The following is a 24,951-nucleotide window of genomic DNA, read 5'->3' on the forward strand; positions in this document are numbered from 1 at the left end:
TGATGTGGAAAATATTGCAACAATTTGTTAGGATAACAGGGATAGAGGATACTTGAAGTGTTTTAGTTCTCGCTATAATTTATGATGTTCGTGCTATACGGTACTCATATTTCTTGTATGTACACAATAACGCTTCATTGAGTCCCACCAGTAATTAAGACCATTTTGCATTCATCCTTTCACAAAATGTGCTTACCCCGGCGGGGATTTTATTCATTTTTTTTTCGTGCGTAATGGACCTTTAATCAACGTATTTTTTATATTTTTTCCCTCTCATATGTGTGCCTCTGTAGGTGGCTTCCGTTATTCCTGTGACATCTGCGGCAAGAAGTATAAATACTATAGCTGCTTCCAGGAACACCGTGACCTGCACGCAGTGGATGGTAATGGGGCAAATTTCCAATCAAATGGAAGAAACAAAAACTAAAAACAAAAGGCCAGAGCTAAAGAACGATCCTAAAGTAGAAACACTTCATTTATGACAAATTATGTTTCATAGCCCTACCAATGATAAGTTGTGTTAACACTGGGTCAGAATGTCACTTCATGTCACAACACATCCCGTTGTTTGGAGTTTCTAACCATTGTGGGAGTCGGTCTGATGCATCCTAATAAACGAAGCTGCATTTTAATAAGTAAAGTCTCGTTATATCGATATTCTCGGGAGTCGGAAAAAATATCGATGTAACCGGACTATCGACATATCCGATCCTGCGGCATGTAAATTTTCTCCTTGCGTTCATAGAAATAGTATCGTAATAAGCAGTACTATCGATATAACCGATATCGATATAACGAGACTTTACTGTATTAGAGTGAGTCATTTCAGATCAACACTTGCCATCCACCCTCTGCCCTCTCCCTTTTAGATCCATACGAACAGGTCATGATACCCATCGATGGCCTTAAAGAGGAAGAGCCGCTTGAATCCTATCCTAAAATTGGACCAAGTAAGACCTTTTAATGTCTTCTAATTTTGGCATTTCTCTGCATTTTTATGCACCTCTCTAAAATAAATAATTTCTTCTCATGTGATACCACCATATGTCGCTATCAGACAGCTTTTTATCAAAAGTGTGTGTGTATGTGTCTTTTACAACTGCTGCAGTTGTAATAAAGCACTTTCTATGACATTTAACATACAATAAAAATTATTCAACAGAAAATGCAAAATGAAACATGGACAATAATTCAACCGTAACAACTATTGTGTGCTCATTCAATTTAGAATTTGTCTTAAAACCATTTATGAACTCTGTCCCGCAAACCAAATGTGCATCTTTAACTCTCTAATAAAATAGAATGATTTATAATCATAATTTCTGGACTACAAGCCATTTGTTTTTACTGTTTATTTTTCACATGCTTTTAACACTGCGGCAATAATGCGACTAACTTATGGATTTTTACGGGCTGATGAGTTTTGTGCCACCAATATCGTCAGGGTCAATTCCAATTATAACCTTTAGCCCTTGGTTGTAGGTGTTTACAAGAACACAGGGGTGAACTAATTCCCAAATGACTCTGTTTCGCATCAGGTTCTGACATATTGCCCGCAACCTGCTGAAATGTGGCCTGACAGGCTCCAACGTTCGGCCATTTTGAGTGGGAGCTGTGCAAGAACCAGCACTGGCACTCTATATTCATGATATACTGTAATACAATAAGTTACAATGAATAATTCATATTAACAACTTTATACTATTTTATGCCTTGAAGAAAATGACTTCAGTGTCAATATTTGCGATCTATATTCGACACACAAAACACAAATGCTGGGATATGATTGATCAGCAACTCAGCCCTTGGCATATATGTATTTATTTTATTTTTAGAGTCCGGCAATAAAATGTGGAATGTGTGTGTGTATATATATATATATATATATATATATATATATATATATATATAATCTTTTTTTTATGTTGGGATACGGTGACGGTACTCAGATAAATCTGTCTGTCTATCTTTCTCTGTAGCTTTCTCTCAGCCAAACATTGTTGGAACGGTAAAATACATTATTTTTCTCCAAACACATTCGTGTCTAACAAAAAAACCCATCAATATCGTACTAATGACGATGCAGATAATAACTCACTTTTTGAGTGTGAATACCTCAAAATTGCGAGATTGTATCATCATCAATAAGTGCAAAGGAAACATTGCTTTTGGAGTGCTATTTTATTTATTCATTGTGTCAGGAAGGGCATCCGACGTAAAAGCTAGGCCAAAATAAACATGCAAATCAAATCTCTGAAGATGGAAGACACTGATTCACTGTGGCGCGACCCCTTGAAAGGAAAAGCCGAAAGAAAAAGAAAGAAGTACTTTTATTTTTGGGAAGTATGGTAATACATCCTTCTCTGTGAATATCGCGCAATGTGGAAGTATATATTTTCTTCTTTCTTGAATTTAATGAGTTGGGCTTTTCTAATAGGGTGCTCTCAGTTGTCCAAAAATTACACTAATTTGAGTAAATGTGCTGAAACGGCAATTGTGTATCTTTTTTTTTTAAATCCATCTACAATGTCAGAATTGAGTTGTTTCTTTGAGTAGTTTCCTCTCCAATATAAAGAAAGCTCATGCACTTTCTTAAGATTCACATTATACTGGACTATGCTGCAAAATTCAATATGAGGTACTCTACCTTTTTCCCCCCATTTGATTTAATCTCAATTTAAGACATGTATTTTTTCTGTGCTTTCATTTCCCTTCTGCAGAAACAGGCAGCTTTGTTTGCGAATTCTGCGGGAAGCAGTACAAATATTTCAACCCCTACCAGGAGCACGTTGCGCTTCACACACCCATGAGTGAGCCCTATATTTACTTTTTTCCCTCTTCTTGCTCTTTATTGGTCATAAGTGAAAGTGTTTTCTGCTCTTCTGTAAAATGTTTAGTCAAATAACCCAAACAATTAATGTCCTTTAATGCCCTTGATTGCTTTGTAAATTTAATCTATTTCTCCTTCCAACCCATTGGCATAAAGCCAATAATAGTTGATAACCAACACCGACATTGGTGGTCTCAGTGTATTGTGTGGGACAAACCTGCCTCTGCCTCGTTAGAAAATGATTGAACTAAAACTAGTCTCCAATGAGTAACTTGCGCATCAACGTTCAACAAAGCTGTGAAGGAAGGCCTCTGCGCTGACTTTCGCACTCACACCAAAGATGCGCACAAATATTTCAATCTGTCGCACGAATTGCACACGATTTAGCAGCACTCGTTTTTGGGGAGATACGGCATGACCATGTTTACTGATGCATAGTCGTTGCTATTGCCGTTCTTCCACTTTGTGTTTCTCCAAGACTGATATCATTCGATATTCTACGGTTGTCTAATTGAAGTAATAAAAATGAAAAAAAATGATTTTGAATAATGAAGCAACTGAAATTGAAACTTAAAACCTTGATCGCTCTGTGATCTTATTTCATTCGTGTTCATGAGTATTAAAGTGTTTGTCGCCAGATAGTTGTTTGTGCTCCACCAGACCAATCACTTATTCTTTTGTAAGGAAACTATTTTGAGCAGGGTTTTGTTTGACTAAATTTGGCATCATGCCTATATTCAGTGTTTGGAATAGCGTCTGCCCGGTGGCCCAGGGCGTACAACTTTTACGTCGGGCGTACAAATTTCAAAACGTCTCAGCTCGGATAGCCGACAACTTCCTCAAGAAAAAAATGTTGTCTGTCCGGGTGTCCACTAACTTTTTGTCATGAGTTTCAGACACTGCTATATTGTATGTTCGCCAAAAATTTTCGCCAATGAATTTTGCCACGTCGTTTATGTTTAAACAGGCAGACCACTATGATAGGTGTGGAAGTCCCGTGAATTAGTGTAATTTCCGGCCACATTGATTGAATCCTGGGCAATATATTGTATTGACTTCGCTGGTAAATAATCACCCGACATAAAATGTGCTTTGATGAACATGTTCACATTCTCAGTGGTACGTCATGTAATTTCTGCACAGAACAGTCAATCCCAGTGTTGATTTTATTCCTCTAAGCATATGTATTTTTTATGCCAACTATAGTGAAATGTCTTGTGTTTCTCCTTTTAGGCTCCTTTAATTTGACGCCATCTCGAGTGCAGGAGTGCGGAAGCTTGGACATGAGCAAATTTGGCCATGGTCAAACTGATAAGATTAAAAGTAAGTCAGTTATCGTTCTCCCTCTCGCTCTCGCAATTGTCTGTATGCATGCAGAGAAAACAAAAGCAAGTACAATGTAGCCAGATTGCAGACTTTAATATTCATCATCTGTTTCAGAACGCTTTGTAATTAGTGGTGAATTGTCATCCTGTTCATAAACAAACGGGCCAAAATTAAAAAAGGGATTGCAACAACAGCAGAAAACAATCAAGCAATCAAACATTATTCATAAATTGATTTTCTTACAGACAAGCAACTCAAAAAACATTGTTATAATCAAGCTTCCTACTTCTTGTAAATGCACAAACAATGAGACACGTTACATCTTCTGGTCCAGATAATCTAGGGGCCTAATTTATCAAAGAGGGCATGGAATAGGTTCTAAATCGTTAGAGACTGAAATTTGGTTGTATAAATCCAAAAAATATCTGGATTTGTCAACCACGCGAACCCTCGTCCATTTCTCTGCGGGGGGTAATGTGTGTTGATCGATCGCGCCTACTCTAAACTGCCAAGCTCGCGCATGTCGTAAACTACAGCAAACCCTTCATGAAATCAATTTTGTCCACATGTGTAAATCAAACCTGCTGGTCTGGCTCTCTCAACAGACACATTTTCAATAAAAAATGGAGAACAAACAGTTGAAGAGACAATTCAGAGCTCCTATTCTCCTATTTGTATATGAGCATTCAAAAAGTTATTAAAAATATATTTTCCTTTTAACTCATTCGCTGCCTTTCTCGAATTTATTCGAGAATTGAAAAGTGTGACATGGGGCGCCATTCCCGAATTTGTTTGAGTTTTGGTTTTTCTTGCATGGGTGCCGATAAAGCGCTGGTAGAACTTCTGGCAATGTTTTCCCTTCCACAAGGGGGCAGTATTTGCCTTTTGTCCATGTTTGCACTTTGTTACAGCTTCAGCTGCTGTTAAAGCGCTCAATAAATCAATATGTATGTATTTTATTGTATTCTGTACAGCCACCGCTAATTCAAGCTTAGATAACTCCAGACCCATATAAATTATGAGTTAACTCTTTATTTCCGATGAAAGAAGAGAGTTGAAGGTTTCTAACGGTGTATTGAATGTTCCTGTATACTAGGATAGTTGTCCATGTTATGCGCTTTGTTACAGTTTCAGCTGTTGTTAAATCGCTATGTATTGTATTGGATTTGTTTCTGTGGGTGCTGCAATTTGAGTGAAAATGACAAAAACCCTGGCACTGGAGTGGACACATTTTTGCACATTGTCTGGTAGTGAATGAGTTAAGAATATAGTTTACCTCTGTCAGTTGTATAAAAACATCCAAGTTCTAATTGTATGCAATGTCGAAACATGAAAAGCCTTGAGCTATTTAAAGCCTGCACATTTTGTTAAAGGGCGACCAACGTCACTTTTTTGTTTTTTAACTGACATCAGAAAAACGTTTTATAGAATCTAAAATACCCAAAATGATATTTTTATTCAAATGCAAAACACCAATAACAATGACTTAAAGTGTCCAAAATCTGCAAAAAAATTGAGCTGCGAATTGGGCATTTTCAGAAAGTCTCGCCCCCAGTTCGTGACATCACGCCAAGACGTCTTGCATTGCTGGAGAATCCAAACAATGGCTTCAGATTCGGACAATATGCTTTCTTGTTACACATCCAGTTGTGAATATGATTCAAATAGTTCTGAAGCGGAAAGCATACATGTTTGCAATCGATTAAAGAATTATAGTTGCCATTTTGAGGCAACATTGGGGGAAAATCACACTCAAAAAAAAGAGGCACAAAATGGCGACCTCCAGTGGCCACCTCCGCTCCACAGGCTGATAAATTCCTTATATGGAGCTTGGATGCCCTCTTCTGGCGGCTTTTGGGTCCAACACGGTTCTCAGACCAAACATGTACAGCAAAATACATTGACGTGATTGAAGGACTGCTACAATGTGTCTTTTTTCAGTCAGGGGGCGGTCCTTTCATGACATCAGGTACGGACTCGTCACCAACTCAAAAACAAGACTTCCTGAATATTCGGAGCGAGTCTTAAAACGTAAAATATAGCTATACAGTAAAGTGTCGTTATATCGATATCGGATATATCGATAGTCCCGGTTATATCGATACTATTTCTATGCACGCACGGAGAAAATTACATGCAAACAGGGTCGGATATATCGATAGTGCCGGTTATATCGATATTTTTTCGGACTCCCTTGAATATCGATATAACGAGACTTTACTGTATGTGGTGGAATCTTACTCAAATACGCCCAGTAGAAGTCATTTGAAGCCATTTTACAAATTATGGACACAACTTGTCCGGAGACGTCGGTTGTCCTTTAAATGTGGGTCAAAAAAGATGAAGCCAGGTGCTGTAACATGCGCTCACATTTCAATGTGAAATGAACAGTTTGAACATTTTGACGAGATGCTGGGTGTTATTGAATTCATTACCTCAATGGATGCATATGCTATGAACGGGACATTAAAACTCCATACTGTGCCATAAATTTTTGTCATGCTTTGAACATACAGTGATACCTCGGCACGAACCTGTTGGCTTACGAACTTTTCGGTTTATGAACGTTATATTTATGAAAATGTTACCTTGACATACCAACGTTACCTTGGCATACGAACTTTTGTCATACATGGAGCTGCCTCAATGAGTGATGTGTCGTTCGCAAACGAGCCCGTTCTTCAAACAACAAAATGGCAGCCGACTGTTTTTGTCCTCTATTCCCCGCCCCCAGTTTTCGGTTAAAGCCACATGATTGGTCAAGAACGCAGCAGTAAGGGGAGGTGATTTGAAAATTAAAGAGACAGGCAAACGACAGTGAGAGCGTTTCAACTCCACAAACAACCCGCACAAGTCATCTGTACAATTGATGCAAAAAGCTATCAACCCAGCTAAACCGAACACAATTGATGAGGAACTAGATACCATTATCACTGAGAAAGCACCTATAAGGGATCATTCCTCAAGATGATGAAAGAAGGCTACGTTCCTCATCAAGTGTTTAATGCTGATGAAACCGGCCACTCCATTCCATCAAGCCATCAACGACCATTACAAAGGTACATAAAACGACTTTATTATACAGTGCAGTGTATTTCTTTCATTATAATACCATCGCACATTTATTATACATAAAATAAGGTATATTTTTGTGTAGTTTTAAGGCTTAGAAAATTAGAAAATAGAAAATTATTTTGAGTTCTATGGGGACCTGGGAACGCATTATTCTCATTTTGATGGTTTCCTATGGGAAATTGTTTTTTGGGATACACATGTTTCGCCTTACCCACTGTCTGGGAACCAATTAAGTTCGTAAGCCAAGGTATCACTCTAAAATAAAATCTCTCAATATGCAGCATTACAATTAGTGTCTGTTGTTTTTGCTTTTACACAGCAAGCCAGTTTAGACGGAAACCGGAGAATGCATTACAGTCGAGTCTAGTTGACACAAACAGTTCACGGAATTCAAGTGGTAAGTTGGATAGTCTCTTGTTTTAACCCTTACCAATGTTCGCCCCCAAAATACTATTAGTCTCACAAAAGGTGTGCTGCTTGTCATTGATGAGTTCAAACATGTCTTGAACAAATTCCTGTATTCATTTTTGTAATATACAATCTCACTACCTTGAATTATTTTATAAATGTGCACGTTTTTACCATTAATCAAAATAGAAAAATAAAAGGAGCAAACGCATCACAGTAATCACATTGACTTTTCTCAACCTCCAAACAGGCACTCCAAGCCCTCTGGTGGCCACTTCCTTCCCTACGCCGCAGAGTAAGTACCAACTTCACTCTCACCTATCTGTCTTTCCTCTTGAAAAAAAATGCCCAGTATTCGTACACAGCTCTCCATTGCATATCACTTTTGGTTCTCTGCAAGCCATTGTGCGTCTACTCTACACGTGTGCTGCTTTCATCATCACTGGAGAAAGAACGCTCAAGGGCAGGGATATTAGGTTTATTGTACGTTTGTGAAGGGCTTCGATCCGGGCCTTTGGGAGTGTGCCACAATGAGAAGATCATCAGTTCAGTGAAATACAGGCTGTAATTAATTCAACCCAACTGCATTTTCGACACTTTATAAAGGCTTTGCAAATCCTTTGACAAATGTTAATTCATATATATATTCTTAACCTATCGCAAAAGAGCTTTCATTGTGAATTACCTTTTACGCTAACACTATTCTAATAGTCGCTACCGTGATTTAATGTATTTACTGGGCGTTAAGTTCTAAATTTTCAGCCCTCCTCCTCAAAAAATATTCTCTGTTCTCCGGAACAAAAATCACATCTATTGGGCTTTTTAGTGTACAGCTGAAGCGAGCTCAGCCAATATTTGATTGTGATTTATCTGTTTTGTTTCAGCTATTTTAAGCATTGGCTCCCACAACTTTTGTACGAGTCATACCAATCCAAAATCTTTTACTCTGTTCTCCCTTTATGTTGTCGTTCTATATCAGGGGTGGGCAAACTTTTTGACTCGCGGGCCGCATTGGGTTCTAAAATTTGACAGAGGGGCCGGGCCAGGAGCATTTGGAGGGAGTGTTTGGGCCGGAAATACTAAACCTAAAGCATTAAAGGACAACCGACGCCAGCGGACAAGTTATGTCCATAATTTATAATATCACTTCAAATGACTTCGACTGAGCATATTTTACAAAGATTCCACAGCATATAGCTATAGTTTAAGTTTTAAGACTTGCGCTGAATATTCATGAAGTCTTGTTTTCGAGTTGATGACGATCCCCATGTGACGTCACGTTTGGACCGCCCCTGACCGAGAAAGCGACACACAATGCATTTTGGGTACTTTGTTTGGTCTGAAAACTTCGTGTTGATCCGTGTTGATGGCGAAATTAGAAGGAAAACACATAAATAACGCCATGGTGAATCGTTGTGTGTTGCACCAAGACAACTATTTGATATTCGCTGACACAAATTCCCAGCTGACAAATCAGCCCATTTCCAACGGAGCTTGGGCGCAATCTTCTGCATTTTCTGGGCGCTACATTGCTGTCATTGACGGCTCGAATTGATATGGGAGGACTCCTTGAATCGATTGCAAACATTGATGCTTTCCTATTCAGAAATATTTGAATCATATTCATAACTGGATGAGTAAAGAGAAAGCATCTTCTCCAAATCTGAAGCCATTGTTTTGATTCTCGAGCAAGGCAAGATGTCTTGGCGTGACGTCACGAACAAGGGGGTGGGACCTTCTGAAACTGGCCATTTCCGGATTCATTTTGAAGTCATTTTTATTGGTGTTTTTCATTTAACTAAAAATATCAGCCTGCCTGATTTGGGTATTTTAGATGCTATAAAACGTTTTTCTGATGTCAGTGGGAAACAAAAAAAATGGTGCCGGTTGTCCTTTAAATGTAGTGTGTACAAACCTCATAGCACAGTAAGAACACTACAACCCAATTTATTAACTGTCTTTCAAATGTGAAAAATATCCCTGATTAGTTAATAAATTCGTCTCAAGGAATATGGCGTTTACATACTATTTCGCAGATACTTGGAGGAGGTAATGGAAATAGATTAAAATCACATATGCACTGTGATTTATCAAGATTGCGTCTGTTTTTAATAAGTTTTCATTGAAGGGGCAAAGTTAAAGAAATCAATATTTATTGAAAAATTGAATCACTTTCAACATTCAAAACATATTACACAACGAAATATTCAAGCTCAATAATACCTACTTGTGTTAAATTCCGCCAAATCATAGATGGTTTGTCCTGACCGCGCGCTCAACAAACTCTCCACTGACGCTCTCGCCTTCATGCGCAAACAGTACACGTGTACTGTCGCCGAGCACACAGGCATAGGCTACCTGCAGTTGAAATTTGCATACTCGGCACGGCAGCCAATCAGAAGCCTGCTTCTCTCTTCCAGACTTTCGCAAGCGTTATAAAGTTGTGCAATTGCATGTCATTTTCCAAAATAGATGCACAGAACCTCAGCTCAGAAGAAAGATTCAAAAGAAGCTAACAACGTATGTGACGCTACAAAACGTAAATTTACATTAAACCGTGACTGTAAAGTGTACGTGAGACTTATGAAAGGGGCTACGTGGCTCGTAGGAAGCAATGCAAACGTTGCATTGTGCACCGCAATGACAATCGACTACTGCGGCAAAATCTAGCCATGCACATTTACCGTAAATTAAGCACCGTAGCATTTGTAGTAGGTACATTCTTGATTTTAAAAAAACTTTACTTTGTGACAATGTTTTTAATGCGATTTGTTGTTTCATTGTTGTTCAAGTTGTGAAAAATGGGGCAGGCAACTTTTCACTTACCTGCCCTGTTGTCTGCTAACTTTTTGTCATGAGTTTCAGACACTGTTTTTACTATACTTTGGGCAAGTTCGGCGGGCCGGATTAAAAAGCCTAACGGGCCGTATGTGGCCTGCGGGCCGTAGTTTGCCCATGTCTGTTCTATATTCTATTTGGTATGCCTCTCTTCCAACATGCTGTTTCTTGAGTTAGGACAGAGTTGGACTGAGGCTGTTTTGCCCCTGCATGTGCCACCTACACATGCTCTTGTCCAAACTCTAGGTCAGCTGCATCTTCAATATAAATGCTGGAAGAAATAAAGTTGACAAAAGCAATTAGTGAGTGCTTTCTTTTTTGGGTGCACGCTAATCTTTAGACAGACCAAAATTGAGAAGTTCATGTTTCATCTTGGATGTTCGTAATTTAAATTTAGAGGAAATTAGTCGTGATAGCAAAATGAGGCATCATGAAACAATGAGGCTTTCCATCCAAATGGTTTGCTTTTTGGCCAATGCATCATGAGGCCGCATTTGTTCCACTGCACCATCATGTGGAAAATAAATGTCATGACAGAAAGAGTGATTATAATGCTACCATGGATTTGATGGGGTCAAAATGTACGGAAGAGGATTAGGGCCAACGAAGAAAAGAAAATAAAGGTCGCAGGATTCTCACTTTTATCTAAAAATTCAGAATTTAAAGTGAGAATCTTCACTTTAAAGTCAGAATTGTTATAGTCAAGAATCGGAGAATAAAGTCAGACTTCTGAGATAAAACTCGGAATCATGCCAATTTTATTATTTTTTCTTTGCTAGCCCTAATCCTCTTGCGTAAAAATGCCAGAGAGTTGTGATGTGAATGAATGTGCGTGTGTCATTTGAAAGAATAATTGCTTTACTTTAGACATTTGACACACAAACAAGGAACAAGACACACATTCCATTCATTTTTGTTGAGGGAAAGGTGTTCTGTTGGTACCCAACAAAGTTTACACTAACTTCACTTTTTTAAATATCGGCAAATAGAAGACATTAAAACGAGCGATACACTGTGTTGTCAATGTAGTTTGGGTTATACTGTATATTCGCACTGGTTATTGTAATTTGTACCATTTTGGGAGAGATCTGCTCAAAATGATGTTCTCTTCTTTTTCGTTGTGAACGTTGTGTCCAATGCAGAACAAATCTGATTCAAAATGCGAGTTGGGTGTGTCAGTGCCACATGTGAGCTCATTAACGCCCCAGTGTGCCATTTTATTTGAATCTTAAAGTGGTCATTGCATAAAAATTGTGTCTCGCGAGGCATTGGGCAAAGCAACATGTGTTCCGATGCTTTGGGCGTGGCCACAAACGAAATCGACCTACGACTCGAATTGCGATTCTCAAATTCTTTCACCTGTTTTTTTGGCACATGTATCGGAGCCTCGGCACAGTCACAGTAACATCCATCAAATGTATTTTTTAACAATATACTATACATGCCATGGTTTCCTTCAGTCTGAGCGATAAATCTTTAGATTTTTGTCTTTGTACAGTATAAATTATGTGTTGAACTTTATTTTCAACAGTCTTTTTCATTCAACATAGTTTAAAGTTGTTTGTGGGTTGCCATTATTTCATTTTTTTACATCCAACCGGATTTCAGCTTTTTTGTTGCTATATAAACAAAAATGTCCCTCCCAAAACATTCAAACACAGATTTGCCATTAACATCCAATTGAAACAATATATTTATCATTTATTATTTTTAAATATAGTTATTTTGAGTATCTGCAAAAATCAGACTTCACAGTCAATATGAAAGGGCCTTTTAGAATACCTTTGTCAGCACTTTTCCCTCCTCTAATTGGCGCAGAGCGACGTGTAGGATTCATTGCTTGAAATGGACATGACTGAAATTTGATTTTCAAGGAGGACTTAAAAAAATAACAATTGTGATGATCGGACCACTCTTAGACCTGGCTTGCATGGTGCTTCAAGGATTTATTTGACACTTCCACACTAGCCTCATAGCCTCTCAACACCGCAAGCAAAACATAATTGAGTTTGTTTAAATGAGCATCTCTGGTGAGGGTTATGTATTTTATTTAATGTTTTATCTTTCTATGTTGTGAGTAGGCCACAATCACAGACTTTTACAGATTAGATTAGCCTTTATTGGTTTTACACTGGAAAATGTACACTTCACAGCAGCAAAGTGATGAAAGGAGGAGGGTTGGGAAAGTACAAAAAAATACAGAAACTGCTGTCAAGGCAGCCACTCTCAATCCTTAGCACTTTCTGCACCCTCTTTGACATATGAAGCAGTTCTAGATGAAAGAGGAGAGTATCAAAGCATCATTTTCACCAGTAGATCAGTGACGTCGTGGTAACATGTGCACATCTGCTACAAGCTAAGTGTTGAAAGCAAACAAAGCTGTAGCATTCATTGATGAAAAGAGATTGTCTCACATCTCCTGTCCCACGTAAATCCACTTCAATTCCAAGCCGCGACAGTTTCACATATGCATCGGCGCTCTGCGCCGACACTCCTTTATTCTCATCGCGGGCACCACAAGCCATGCATCCGTCTAGCCAACAGCACCAACCTTTCCGCTGAACAAAGCGGGGCTGTGAAAATGCTGCCCATTACAGTCACAAAAAGGCACAATGGCCCGAGAGCTGTCCAACGATGACAGTCAAATGGCACTGACATTCTTCCCAATCAAAATCAGTGCTGGCACATTTGTGCTTCCAAAAAGGTGCTACCGCTCAGCAGAGTCCCTTCCTCGATGAATGTCGTGGCCAAAAATGCTGAAAATAATCCGCATGTAGTCGACATGACACACAACAACACAAAGTAACAAAAGAAAACACAAATACAATACAAAAACAACAACAAATACCAGGCTCGTGAGAGCACTTGCCGACGGCTGCCTACTCGGGCGCCATCTTGGGCTTCTTCTATACTGTAGTGAAGGGATTTTTTTACCTTAAAATGGAGTCGCTGATGTTGTAGTGGAACGTTCCCCTGACTTTCTTAAGTGCAGGTTGTTTGGGCTCAGTTCTCAGTGACAAAATGAGAGTGAGCGCAAATGGTTGCCCGTCACAACATGTGCCCTTGACTGATCGCAAGCTGCGGGTGTAGTCCCGCCTTTCGCCTGAAGTCAGAAAAATTCTTGCACCGATTACCTTGAACAGAAGTGGTGTCCTGAAGGCTGAATGGATGTTGTTGTCACCGGGGACTGTGGGGCTTGGTTTGCCCTGCGTTAAGAGCCACTCAGGTTTTTAACAAGACAAAATTGCAAATGATGTTGTAGTTGTGTTGGTCTGAAGGAAACTTTCTCAAAACATTGCTTGTGCGGGAGGGGTTTCTGAGTCACATATCTGATCGGCACGGCACGCCACTGATATTGATAAACTTGTGCAGTATGTATGTGCTGTATTGTATATGCATGTACATAGCTACGTACATATGTACAATGTATTTATCTGTATACAGATGTATGTATGTACGGTATATGTATAGTGTGCAGTATACAAAAAAAAGATGGCGGTTATGGGTAGCCGGACTTTATTGGTAATTAAACCTATCATGCATCCTTACGTGGTAGTATTGATATTCTAGGCCGACACATGGTGTAAAGCCAGAATAAAGGTGAATGGACAGATGCATTCGCATTTGTGCTTTTGTCACCAAAGAGAGATTCAACTCTCTTCTCGGCCTTGTGATTTTTTTAGAACCCTACACTTGTGGTGCTTGTGGCATCCAGTTCCAGTTCTACAACAACCTGCTGGAGCACATGCAGTCCCACGCTGGTGAGTCCACTCTCACAAATGCATGTTGAAGCTCAGCAGTGAAGCTAGAACAGAATTTTGAAATGGCTGCAATTGATGTGGAAGTCTGTACAAGCAAGCGTGTTTTCGGCATCAAGTTTTCCTATGTAGTTGTTGCAGATCTGGTTCTGGGACACCTGGTCTTTTTCCCCCCTTTTTTTATCGGATCACAGACTGTTGGTAGCCGCTCAATGGCTCAATTATCGTTTTTGTATTGGTTTGTCCATGCGCAGTTTCAGTGATAAACTAGGCATATTCAGGTTTCATAATTATTTTAGGATTTAGGATTCCCTACCATTTTGTTTTGACTGTAGGTCCATACATCAAACTAATTTGACAGCATTTGTCAGATCTGCATTTTAGAACTTGTTGTTGCAATTATTCATCTGACATTTTACTTTAAGTCCGGACCACTTTTGAAACATTCATTCTTCCACTTTGTTTCTGTTTCGCAGTGCCTATATCTTTTCACTTTTACCTTTTTGTTTGTCCCTCCATAATCTTACATTTCCGCCTTTTTTTCTACATTTGATGATGAAGATACCATGGCTGATGTAACTCCTCTATATTCCCTCAGCCGACAATGAGAACCACACAAAAGGAGACTCTCCAAAAGCCTCAGCCTCGGGTCCTCAGGAGCCGCTTTGGAGAGCGTCTCCGGCTCAGGCACCCCACCCTCCCGTCAAACCACAGATACAACCTCAAAGCCTCGTCCAGAGGAACCACAGTATCCCCCGTACGTTATTATGTCACCCGACTCCACCAGCTTTTAATTTCACAAAACCAAACTCTTCCAAATGCATGAGTGGGACAAACACGAAGCTGTAGCATCCATTAACGAAAAGAGACTATCTCACAAATCCTGTCTCACGTTAATCCGCGACAATTCCAAGCCGCAACAGTTATACGCATCGGCGCTCTGCGCTGACGCTCCTTTCTCATCACGGGCTCCTCAAGCCATGCATCCACCCAGCCGCAGACTGTCCAACAGCACCAACCTTTCCGCTGAACAAAGCGGGGCTGTGAAAATGCTGGCCATTACAACCGCAAAAAAATCACTATCGCCCAGAGCTGTCCAGTAATGACAGTCAAATGGCAATATTTGTGTTGCCGAAAAGGCACAACCGCTCAGGAGTCTCCTCTTTGATGAATGTCGTGGCCAAAAATGCTGAAAAACAATCCGTATCCATTCCACACGATGCACAACAACTGAAAGTGACAAAAGAAAATACAAAAACAACAAAGAAAGCGAGGCTCTTGAGACCACTTGCTGACGGCTGCCTAGTCGGGCGCCATCTTGGACTTCTTAAGATAAGACCATACACAACCATTTTATGTAAGTGAAAGTGAATCAGTACAAGTATGATGCTGCTTGTCGCCTGCAAAGGCTCTCTTTGTGCAGATACACTCACAGCTGTGGCGCCATCCTCGAAGGCTTTTTGAGCTTCCAAAATACAATATAATACATACATATTGGTTTATATAGCGCTTTAACTACAGCTGAAGCGGTAACAAAGCGCTAACATGGACAAAAGGCAAATGCTGCCCCCTTGTGGAAGGGAAAGCATTGCCAGAGGTCTGACCAGCGCTTTATCTGCACCCCCCACAAGAAAAACCAGAACAAATTCGGGAATGGCAGTGAGTTAGTTAATTGACAACTATTTTGTTGATCAAGTAATCTATTACAGTCGTTTCTCTTAAACCTGATTTTTTAAGCCACATTCGAGACAAATAATTCGGCCAGATGTAAACCCTAAACCCCGCCAACTCCATTGCTGTTCATTCATTATGACCCATTTGTATTGTGTATATTTTTCTGACTGCCATTTCTTTTTAACCAGAGAATAATGGGCTGCCTGAGAAGGAGCGATTACAAGTGGCTGAGCGTCTCTTACGGGTAATGTGTTCTGATCTGAACATGCTCAACGTGCTCAACAGCAAGGACTTCCTCAAGCTGGCACAGACGTTGGTGGACACGGGGGCACGTCACGGTGCTTACTCCACCCGTGATGCCCTTGGCAACATGAGTGCCTTGGCTCTGCGTCAGCTACCCCGCATGTACAACCAGGTCAAGGTCAAGGTGACGTGCGCCCTCGGCTCCAACGCCTCTCTTGGTATCGCCGTCACCTGCCACTCCCAGACGGCAGGGCCGGACGCCTGCTACGTTGTGACAGCTTACCAGGTAGAGGGATCAAGACTGAAACGCTATGTTCTTGGCGTGCGGGAGGCGGAACTGAGGGAGGGGCCGGAGCAGATTCACCACTGGGTCCAGAATGTATTGTCTGAGTTTGTGATGTCAGACATTCGCACTGTGTACGTGGGAGAGCCTCGTTTGTCGGCTGCCGGATTCGGGGTCTCTTCACTCGGTGGCGGCGGCAGGGGCAGGATATGCTTGCGCTGCGCAGGGTGTTCGCTCGGTGCAGTTGTACAGGCAGTCCTCGGGAAACGTAGCCTGCAGGCTCGAGGCCTTCACGAACTGGCCGAACTCCTCGCCACATGCAAAGACATCTCCAACTCCACCACACTGACATTGAGGGAGGAGCAGCACACCAACGCTTCCCTAAGCATGAGCGAAGAAGGGGCGCAGGGCAGCGCTGCCCAGTGCCCCACCCCTCCATGTTGGGATCGTACAGCTGAGGCCCTTCTGCAGGTCCATGCCCACTTTGAGCACATCTGTGAGACGTACGGACGCAGTAAGTCCACAGCGCCGCTTCTCCAGGGGCTCAACAAGCATTTGCTCGGCACGCTGACCTGTCTGCTAGCTCCTCTGCGACTGGCTGCACTGGAATTGAGCAGCCAGAGGAGACCCACCCTGCAGCAGGTGCTTCCCGTCTACCTCCGCCTAGAGAAGTTCTTCACTTCTAAAGCCGGAGAAGCAGGAACCGGCATGGCCAGCAAACTCTGTCACTACTTCCTAGAAGCACTCAAGGAGAATTTTAAGGTAATATATTCCTTACTCATGTTAAACTGTTACAAATGTTATTGTTTGGACTTCATGACACTAGCTTATTTAACTCATTCACTGCCATTCCAAAATTTATTTGTGAATTGAAACAATGACGTGGAGCACCATTCCCGCTGACCAGACCTCTGGCAATGTTTTTCCCCCTTCCACGAGGGGGCAACATTTCCCTTTTTCCATGTTTGCGCTTTGTTCCAGCTTCAGCTGTTGTTAAAGCGCTATATAAACCAACATGTATGTATTGCATTGTCTTGGACAGCCGCCCTCATTTCAAGCTCATGTAACTCCAGACCCATATACTTTAGGAATTAACTCTTTTTTTTTCTGATGAAAGAAGAGAGTCTAAGGTTTCTTACACTGCATTGAATGTTTACTTTGTCCTGAAACTCAATATTCTGTGGGTCTTGGAATTTGAGTGAAAATGACGAAAACCCTGGCACCTGAGCGGACACATTTTTGCACATGTCTGGCATTGAATGAGTTAATTATGGTAGAACCGTCACTTGATATATACGTATTAAATACGTCATACACTTCAGAGCTATTAAACTATGGGAGGCAGGTTTGAGGCAATAATTCTCTCCGTGGCTCGTTGGTAAAACATGGACATGAGAATCGAAACATCCACGGTGTCCCCAGGTTGAGCGTGCCCACCAGGTGGCGATGGTATTGGACCCTCAACTCAAGCTACGTTCAGTTCCCGCTTACCAGCATGACGACATCATCTCCCGTGCCTGCGAACTTGCCGCCGAACCCAGGGACGGCGGCATGACCGCGGGCGGGTCGTCGTGCGGCGACGAGCGGGACCCTGACGGCCCTCCCATGCCTAAAATCACCCGAGTCGAGGGAGCGGGAAACAATGGCGGCCTTTCAAGGATGACCTTGTCCACCAATGACAACAGTCAAAGCCACGTCAGGAAAGAGATCTTCCAGTACCTGTCGGAGCCTCTCCTTAAAGGCACCACCGATCTCTTCCAATACTGGAGCTCGACAATGGGCGACAGGTTCCCCAAGCTTGCCCGCCTGGCGCTGTGGCTCTTGGCCGTGCCGGCAGTGGGCATACGCAGCGAATGTGTAACTGTGTGCGAGCAGAGCTTGGCCATGAAAAGGAGGCAGCAGGTAACCGCTGAAGAAATGAACAAACTTATTTTCCTTCGCTCCAACATGGGTTAACCAACCAAACCTTCACCTTCACCAGAGACTTGTTGATGTACGCTAACGCCGACTAGAAAACTCTAAGGAGAGGCAAAGAAAAAGAAGATGAGGTTGCAAGCACTTGGAACATTAAGGCTTGTTGTATACTGACAAGTAGATGCTTAGTGCTTTTGGGACGGAGCAGTTGTTTGATTGTCAGGTGAAACTCGTTTGTCTGGCTTGAAAACTGAACTGCTTTAAAGGCTACATGCTGTTAGACTTACGGAATGGCAGGTAAGGTCAGTAAGAGTGAGCTCACTGGCATAAATACAACACACAAACGGTTCAGAAATTTCACTGCCTTTTGCACCTCTTTACTGATTGGATTTTGTCTTTTTTTAGTTTCACCAACAGTCTCCCCAAAATCTTTTTAACCACTCACCTTTTTTGTTGATGACATTTCAGTATACTAAGAGCTGATTACAATGTTATGCCCTTGACATTCGCAAAAACATTCACTGTTTCCTTTGGCTGGATTTACACTGCAGGTCAAGGTGGCTGGTTATGACGTTTTACGTGTTTTTTTTTTTTATCGACATTTGAAGTGACACTGACTACTCGATAGAGCTAGGTTTACAATCCGCATGAGTCCAAATTTTGCACAAATGAGTATACAAGCATCAACACCAGGCAATGAATAGCACAGAAGAAAATTATGGGGGGGAAAATCTGAAATTTACAATGATATGAGTGACACCTCAGAATTTCTCCCCTAGCTGCGCTCTCAAATAATTTTTCTTCTTTCACGATGGCCTTGAATTTTTCATTGCTTCCGTCTCTCTAATATAATTGTCTTTATTGATGGATTCATAGCAAGTGCTTTTGTTTCCTCTAAATGCTGTTTCATTTGAGCATATATGGACGTGCGTGAATGTCGCAAATGTGTACGGATGACCTCAAGATCACATGGATCAGCCGTATTTACCCACACTGGCATGTATAGTTATGTTGGATATTCATATCCACATCTGTTAGGCCTAATTTTGATTTGGATATACCCAATTCACATATTTTTTTTTATTATTTCCATTTTTGTGATGCATCTTCACATCGACAACAAAACGTATACTTTGTGCCGCTAGAATCGTGCGATGTAAATCCAGCCTTTGTTTCCTGCTGCTACATGTGCTAGCCACACTGCTTGGCTTGTAGGCACACATGACGACTCTTATCAATGTTTTATTTTTTTTAGATCAATGTGTTAACAGTTAGTGTCATACTGTACTTCGGAGACAGCCACGCTTGTTAGAATATATTTAAATCACAAGGCAGTTTTAGCTTTAGAAAAACATGCTGACCTGCTGTCGATTTTTAATATCTTGTTGTTTATATGCTTTTTTGTTTGTTTTAGGCAGTAATTTAAATAGTCTTGGTTCTGGTAAATGCATAACTTATAGAACCCAGCCCGTTTTTTTTTTAAATCAATGTAGTTCAGTCTTCCGTATGTAGGGCTTCATGTGTTCTTCTCTCAAGGCAATAAGCTACAGCACATGGTTAATAGGGTAAATGACAGAATCTACCAAAACAGACGTGCTCCTCCCACTGTCAATTGGCGATCGCTTTTTTTTTTGTGAAACTGAAAACGGTAATCTCTCTCAAAATTAGCCTTACATTTCCTTCACCATACTTTGACCTCTATTTTGAGTGACACGTGTGCACCCTCAAATACAACTTGCCGTGTCATTTGAAATGCAGATGATATATGAGACAATGCCCATTCATCTACCTCCCTATCGGCCACTGACGTTCCCCGAATGGAATCAAGTTCATAAATAATTAACTCATTCACTGCCAGATGATGTACAAAATTGTGTCCACTCCAGTGCCAGGGTTTTTGTCATTGTCACTTGAATTCCAGGATTCACAGAATATTGAATGATAGGACTACATCTACATTCAATGCAGCGCAAGAACCCTTGGACTCTCTTCTTTCATCAGAAAAAAATAGTTATTTCCTAAATTACATTGGTCTGGAGTTATATGAGCTTGAAAAGAAGGCAGCTGTCCAACATCCAATGCAATACATAGATATTGGTTTATATTGCGCTTTAACAGCTGAAGCTGGAACAAAGCACTAAGATGGCAAAAAGGGGAATGCTGCCCCGTGTGGAAAAGAATAAACATTGCCAGAGATGTGACCAGCATTTTATTGACACCCAAGAATAAAAAAACAAAACCCGAACAAATTCTGGAATGGCGCTCGATGTCATATTTTCAATTCCCGAATAAATTCGTGAATGGCAGTGAATGAGTTAAGGGGGTGGGCGGATGGCATACACATCTTCTGTTGCTATATTTATATGCTGTCAATATTTGGGTTAAGGTCAAAATTCTGGTTCCTGAAACATTTGGAATAAACCGCTTCTGTGCCCGAGGAGAGTCGCCCGGTAACAGTTACTTTCCCAAAAAGTTAATTGTGATCAATTGGGAGTGTACTCATCTAAATGGCGACGCACGGACAACGTCATGAGGCGAATCAATGTCATTTCCACTTCTTACTTTCTAGCATCAATAAAATTAGTTGACATTGCTCACCTCACTAATAATACTGAAGGTTTCCTCCTCGCTCCACAAGTGTGGTGCTCTGCAGTGTCTAAGGTTTGCCTTGTTTGTTTACCTCTGCTTGTGTATTAACGGTTGGGCTGCATGACAGATGCTTCCTCCAAGTAGTTTCTACATTCAAAACAGCAAATTTCTTTTGGAAAACCAATGCACAGATCACAATTGAGCATTTCACTGGGGATATTTCAATATGCATAGACATGACCAAAAGTTGCTTCTCAAAAGCAACTTTTGATTGACGATCGGAAACAGTGTCCTTTCGTGGTTAATCGTAGACCTGCATTATGGACAAATGGACTGGGCAAGTTCTTTCGATCCCACCACACAATTACCTATTGTGAGCATTTACGTTCATGGTGTTGTCTTCAATAGTAAGAATGGTCCGGAATTGTCTTCAGTTAATACTATATTAGTATATTTTACAGTATTCTATTCAAACGATGGAACTATCTGTAGATAAATATAATAACCCATCGGAACCCCCACACACTGCTACACATTTTTAACGATGATTTTTACACCAACAAAAGAAGTGCTTAGTTTATTTTAAATTGTCATTCAATGTCTAGTTTTTTTTTTTTTTTTTTTCTGGATAACCAGATTCCGTTCGACATGGATCTGGGACATTAGGGATGGGCATTGGACTACATTTCCTTGACAAAGTTTTACTTGATGAGCAATCTTATTTTTTTTTTAGAAAAAGTAGCAAATATTAAAGGAAATAAGTATTCTGCATTGTTTTTACAATCTTGAACCGTTCCAAGGCATTTATATAATATGCGTCACATTTTGTCCAAACACCACAAGGATCATGAATTGCAGAGAATTGCGCACCCTAATTCTTGTCTTCCTGAAATTAACTCGTTTTTAGGAGCGGGCCCTGTGAGTTAGCCTTCATCCTCAGCCAAGGCCGGCTTTCATTACCATGACAACTGGGGACTCAGCCTGATCTTTGTAAAATAGAGTCTTCGCATGACTCCCCTTGTCATGTCGCCTGCTAGTGTGTGCATAACAGTCAGCAAGATGTTGCCTAGTGTGTGGGCTGATTTCCATCTCTTATGTTGCATAGCTCTGGTAGCATCACTGCGTATCCGAAAGTGTCCTTTCCTCGTTTTTGGGAGATCACGTGAGACTTCTGCCTCAGACGAGTTGGTTTTGAGATGGATGATGGAAAAAATCTTAATGTGTCTAGTGCTCTATGTTGCGATAACACAACAGCAAACTTTGTATTGAAGTATATTGACCCTAATTTAAAAGCCTCTCCATTTCCATTTTTTCCTGATGTGTCGGGTTTTTGAGTTTTTCATTTTGAGGTTTTTTTTTACCTATAAAACCTCGCATTATGTTTTTTGACTTGCATAATAATTTATACTGAAGATGAGGAAAGAAAATCCAACTGTTGTTCAACATAACCTTTAATTTAGAAATATTATAACAGTATTTGACATACTATTATTCTGAAACCTTTTTGTGCTTGAGAAAAAAAAATCGAAAGATGTGCTATTTAAAAAAAAAGAAATGTAGAAACCTTTACTTGCGTCTCCGCATCATTCAAAAGAAAAAGCAAACAAACAAACATGTCGACCAGTACAATCAGAGCAACAAGACCACACCACAATCCGACCAAAACCGTTACATTCCCGATTTTCTCTCCTTGCTTAAACTGGAAAAAGTCACATTTTTCACACAAATACTTTGTTTAAAAACAAACAAACAAATAAACGAGGCTGACATAAGTGGTTGGTATACGATAGACCAGCATCTGAGCTTGTAGCAGTCAAATTATCCATAGCCTCTAGCCCCCCATGAATCAATCCCATGCCATAGACGAGTTCTGAACCATCACTTAATCATTGGGTGTGATTACCATTTAAAAATATATTTTTAAGTGAGTCCGCAGAAAATGTACATTTTAAATATACCTATTCAATGGTTTACCTCAATATTTAAGAGTGTTTCTGATCATTGTAAAATGAATTTAAAAAAATAATACAACCACCCGTAAAAAGCAAAAAAAAAACTACAAATGATTATAAGTTAGTGGTTTTGCTCTGGGCCATGGAACAGATGAAGGGATTTGTGATAGTGTTTGTTTTAAATATATAAAGTATGTATTTTAACTAGGATACGCTCTGGGACAAAAATGCCATTTGTTGACGTCAAGGCGACAGGTCAACATAATCAACCCCTAGAAATAGCTTTGTTTTTTGCCTTTTTTTAGTTAAGTGAGAATTCTATCGTCAGATAATTATGCATGCGTTTTAATGAGATTATATGATACGGTTTGAACCCGTTTCTTTTATGCCAGACTGTATTTGAGCCTCCCTAGTGTGGTGGGAGGCGGCCGAGGTACTGCTGATGGTGGGGTGCTGCGAATGCGTGAATGACGTCATCCGTTTTCCGAGGACGTATTATGTAAATACGCGAGAACTGCTGTTTTTATGCCACGAGGGGGCGCCTTCAATTCAGAGATACAGTCGTGAGCGCCAAGAACATTATACCTCTTTTTCTACAGCATCATTTCCCAGAAAAAAAGTCTTTTGATATGATCATATAACTCAAGTTAGATACTGTTAGCCCAGCCGCTGTAAGTTTGATTTTAACTTATTCAGATGATGGTTGTAAAAATATGCTAACACTGAAACATGTTTTCCTTTTGCTTCTATTTTGCATTACCAAATCAGGTTAACAACCGTGTGTTACTTTTAATCTTATTTGACAGTCGTTTTTCCTTTTTTTTTTTTTTTTTACTGTGACACAACAGGTTTTACCCTTTATTTCTTCTGCTGTAGATTTACACCTAAATTGTCTTATTAGTACGCCTAATTTATACTTTTGTAGCCACACTATTTTTATATAATGACAAAGTAAGTTCAGCGTCTTTTTGTTGTTGTTTTGTGTCTTCTAATGGCAGCGCTGTTCAAAACTTTCTGGATGACATAACCCACTGTTAGTATGTGATGTGTGAATAAACTCCTAATCTGTGTCAACAATCTTGAGTGCCTGATGTCATATTTGCCCGTGATTCAAAAACTGCAATTTCACGGATTTGGAGAGCAACGATATTGTGGAACTTCATAATGTGCCATACCACCTCGGTAAGACAACAACATAAATATGTATTTTAGAATGTACTTATTGAATGCCTCGATTATATTTTGGCACTTTCAAATGCATTGTATTTTTTAACATTTTATCCAGAGATTTGTTTCTGGCCATTTCAAGGAACTCGTGGAACATGAGCCCATGTTTGTACTCCAGTCGACCGGTAGATGGAAGTGCCGCTTCAGCTTTAACATCAGTTCACTTTGTTCCAGAGTCGCTTCTGAAGACAACCCCAATTTCAGTACAGTATTTTACCACCTTCATCTTGTTGTTTCATTGAAATGTATTTGCTGATGCCTTGACAAAAGGAGAGAAGGTCGTATGTAATCAGTTGTTTCATGTTTTATGCCACCCACCTGCAGTGACAAAAACAATTTGCTCTTACCCAATTGTACTACACGCAAAGCCATTCTGAACGAGTGAGCCATTCCATTGGTTGAGTCGCATCAAGGACCTTCAACTCAGTATTTCCTGTGTGCATACATAGAAGCAAAATGACCCCCCCCCCCCTCCAAAAAAACATTAATCAAACTAATCTAATAGTTTCTGTACCGTATAGAAAGACGTCTGGATCCGGACTTGGGAGCGCCATCCTGCTTGTCTGCTCACTGACAGAAAGAGACATTCTCCTCTTGCTCATCTTCATCTCCTTCCTGTATGAAGTACCTGACTTATCAGGAGTGACAAGAATGTACAGAAGTGTCAGGGTGCATTCTGCCGGTCTGCTGTCAGGTGTCGTTCCCGCTAACACTCTACCTCGACTGTGACCTCATAAGCCCCTGAGCCTGCATCTGGCACTTTGCCTGCTCTGCTCCATTGGCCACCTCTGCAGATGTATACGATGTATACGTACATTTCATAAGATTGCATGA

General features: G+C 40.5%; 1 protein-coding gene and 1 long non-coding RNA gene across 10 annotated transcripts in view; one reads left to right on the forward strand and one right to left on the reverse strand.

The window, feature by feature from the left end:
• Nucleotides 1–20,942, forward strand: part of znf618 (zinc finger protein 618) — a 33,643-nt gene extending 12,701 nt beyond the window's left edge. For 7 of the 9 annotated variants that reach the window (XM_089019839.1, XM_089019840.1, XM_089019845.1 and 4 more), the window contains 10 exons: nucleotides 294–383; nucleotides 870–950; nucleotides 2,721–2,810; nucleotides 4,064–4,153; nucleotides 7,551–7,628; nucleotides 7,890–7,934; nucleotides 14,161–14,238; nucleotides 14,834–14,992; nucleotides 16,098–17,197; nucleotides 17,858–20,942. In XM_089019839.1, coding sequence (XP_088875965.1) covers nucleotides 294–383; nucleotides 870–950; nucleotides 2,721–2,810; nucleotides 4,064–4,153; nucleotides 7,551–7,628; nucleotides 7,890–7,934; nucleotides 14,161–14,238; nucleotides 14,834–14,992; nucleotides 16,098–17,197; nucleotides 17,858–18,391 — 2,345 coding nt within the window. In that variant the 3' untranslated portion in view covers nucleotides 18,392–20,942. The remainder of the gene's footprint in view (nucleotides 1–293; nucleotides 384–869; nucleotides 951–2,720; nucleotides 2,811–4,063; nucleotides 4,154–7,550; nucleotides 7,629–7,889; nucleotides 7,935–14,160; nucleotides 14,239–14,833; nucleotides 14,993–16,097; nucleotides 17,198–17,857) is intronic. The other 2 variants (XM_089019842.1, XM_089019843.1) reach the window with 2 other exon arrangements.
• A 1,535-nt stretch (nucleotides 20,943–22,477) lies between these two features.
• LOC148884439 (uncharacterized) lies at nucleotides 22,478–24,715 on the reverse strand. Its single transcript, XR_016118207.1, has 3 exons — nucleotides 24,632–24,715; nucleotides 24,465–24,550; nucleotides 22,478–24,376 (listed from the first exon to the last, which is right to left on the reverse strand). It is a non-coding gene; the product is annotated as an uncharacterized LOC148884439 (long non-coding RNA).
• Between the last annotated feature and the right edge of the window lie 236 nt (nucleotides 24,716–24,951).

The sequence above is a fragment of the Hippocampus bargibanti genome, linkage group LG18 (assembly GCF_051943395.1).
Source record: "Hippocampus bargibanti isolate YZ-2025 linkage group LG18, ASM5194339v1, whole genome shotgun sequence".
NCBI lineage: Eukaryota > Metazoa > Chordata > Actinopteri > Syngnathiformes > Syngnathidae > Hippocampus > Hippocampus bargibanti.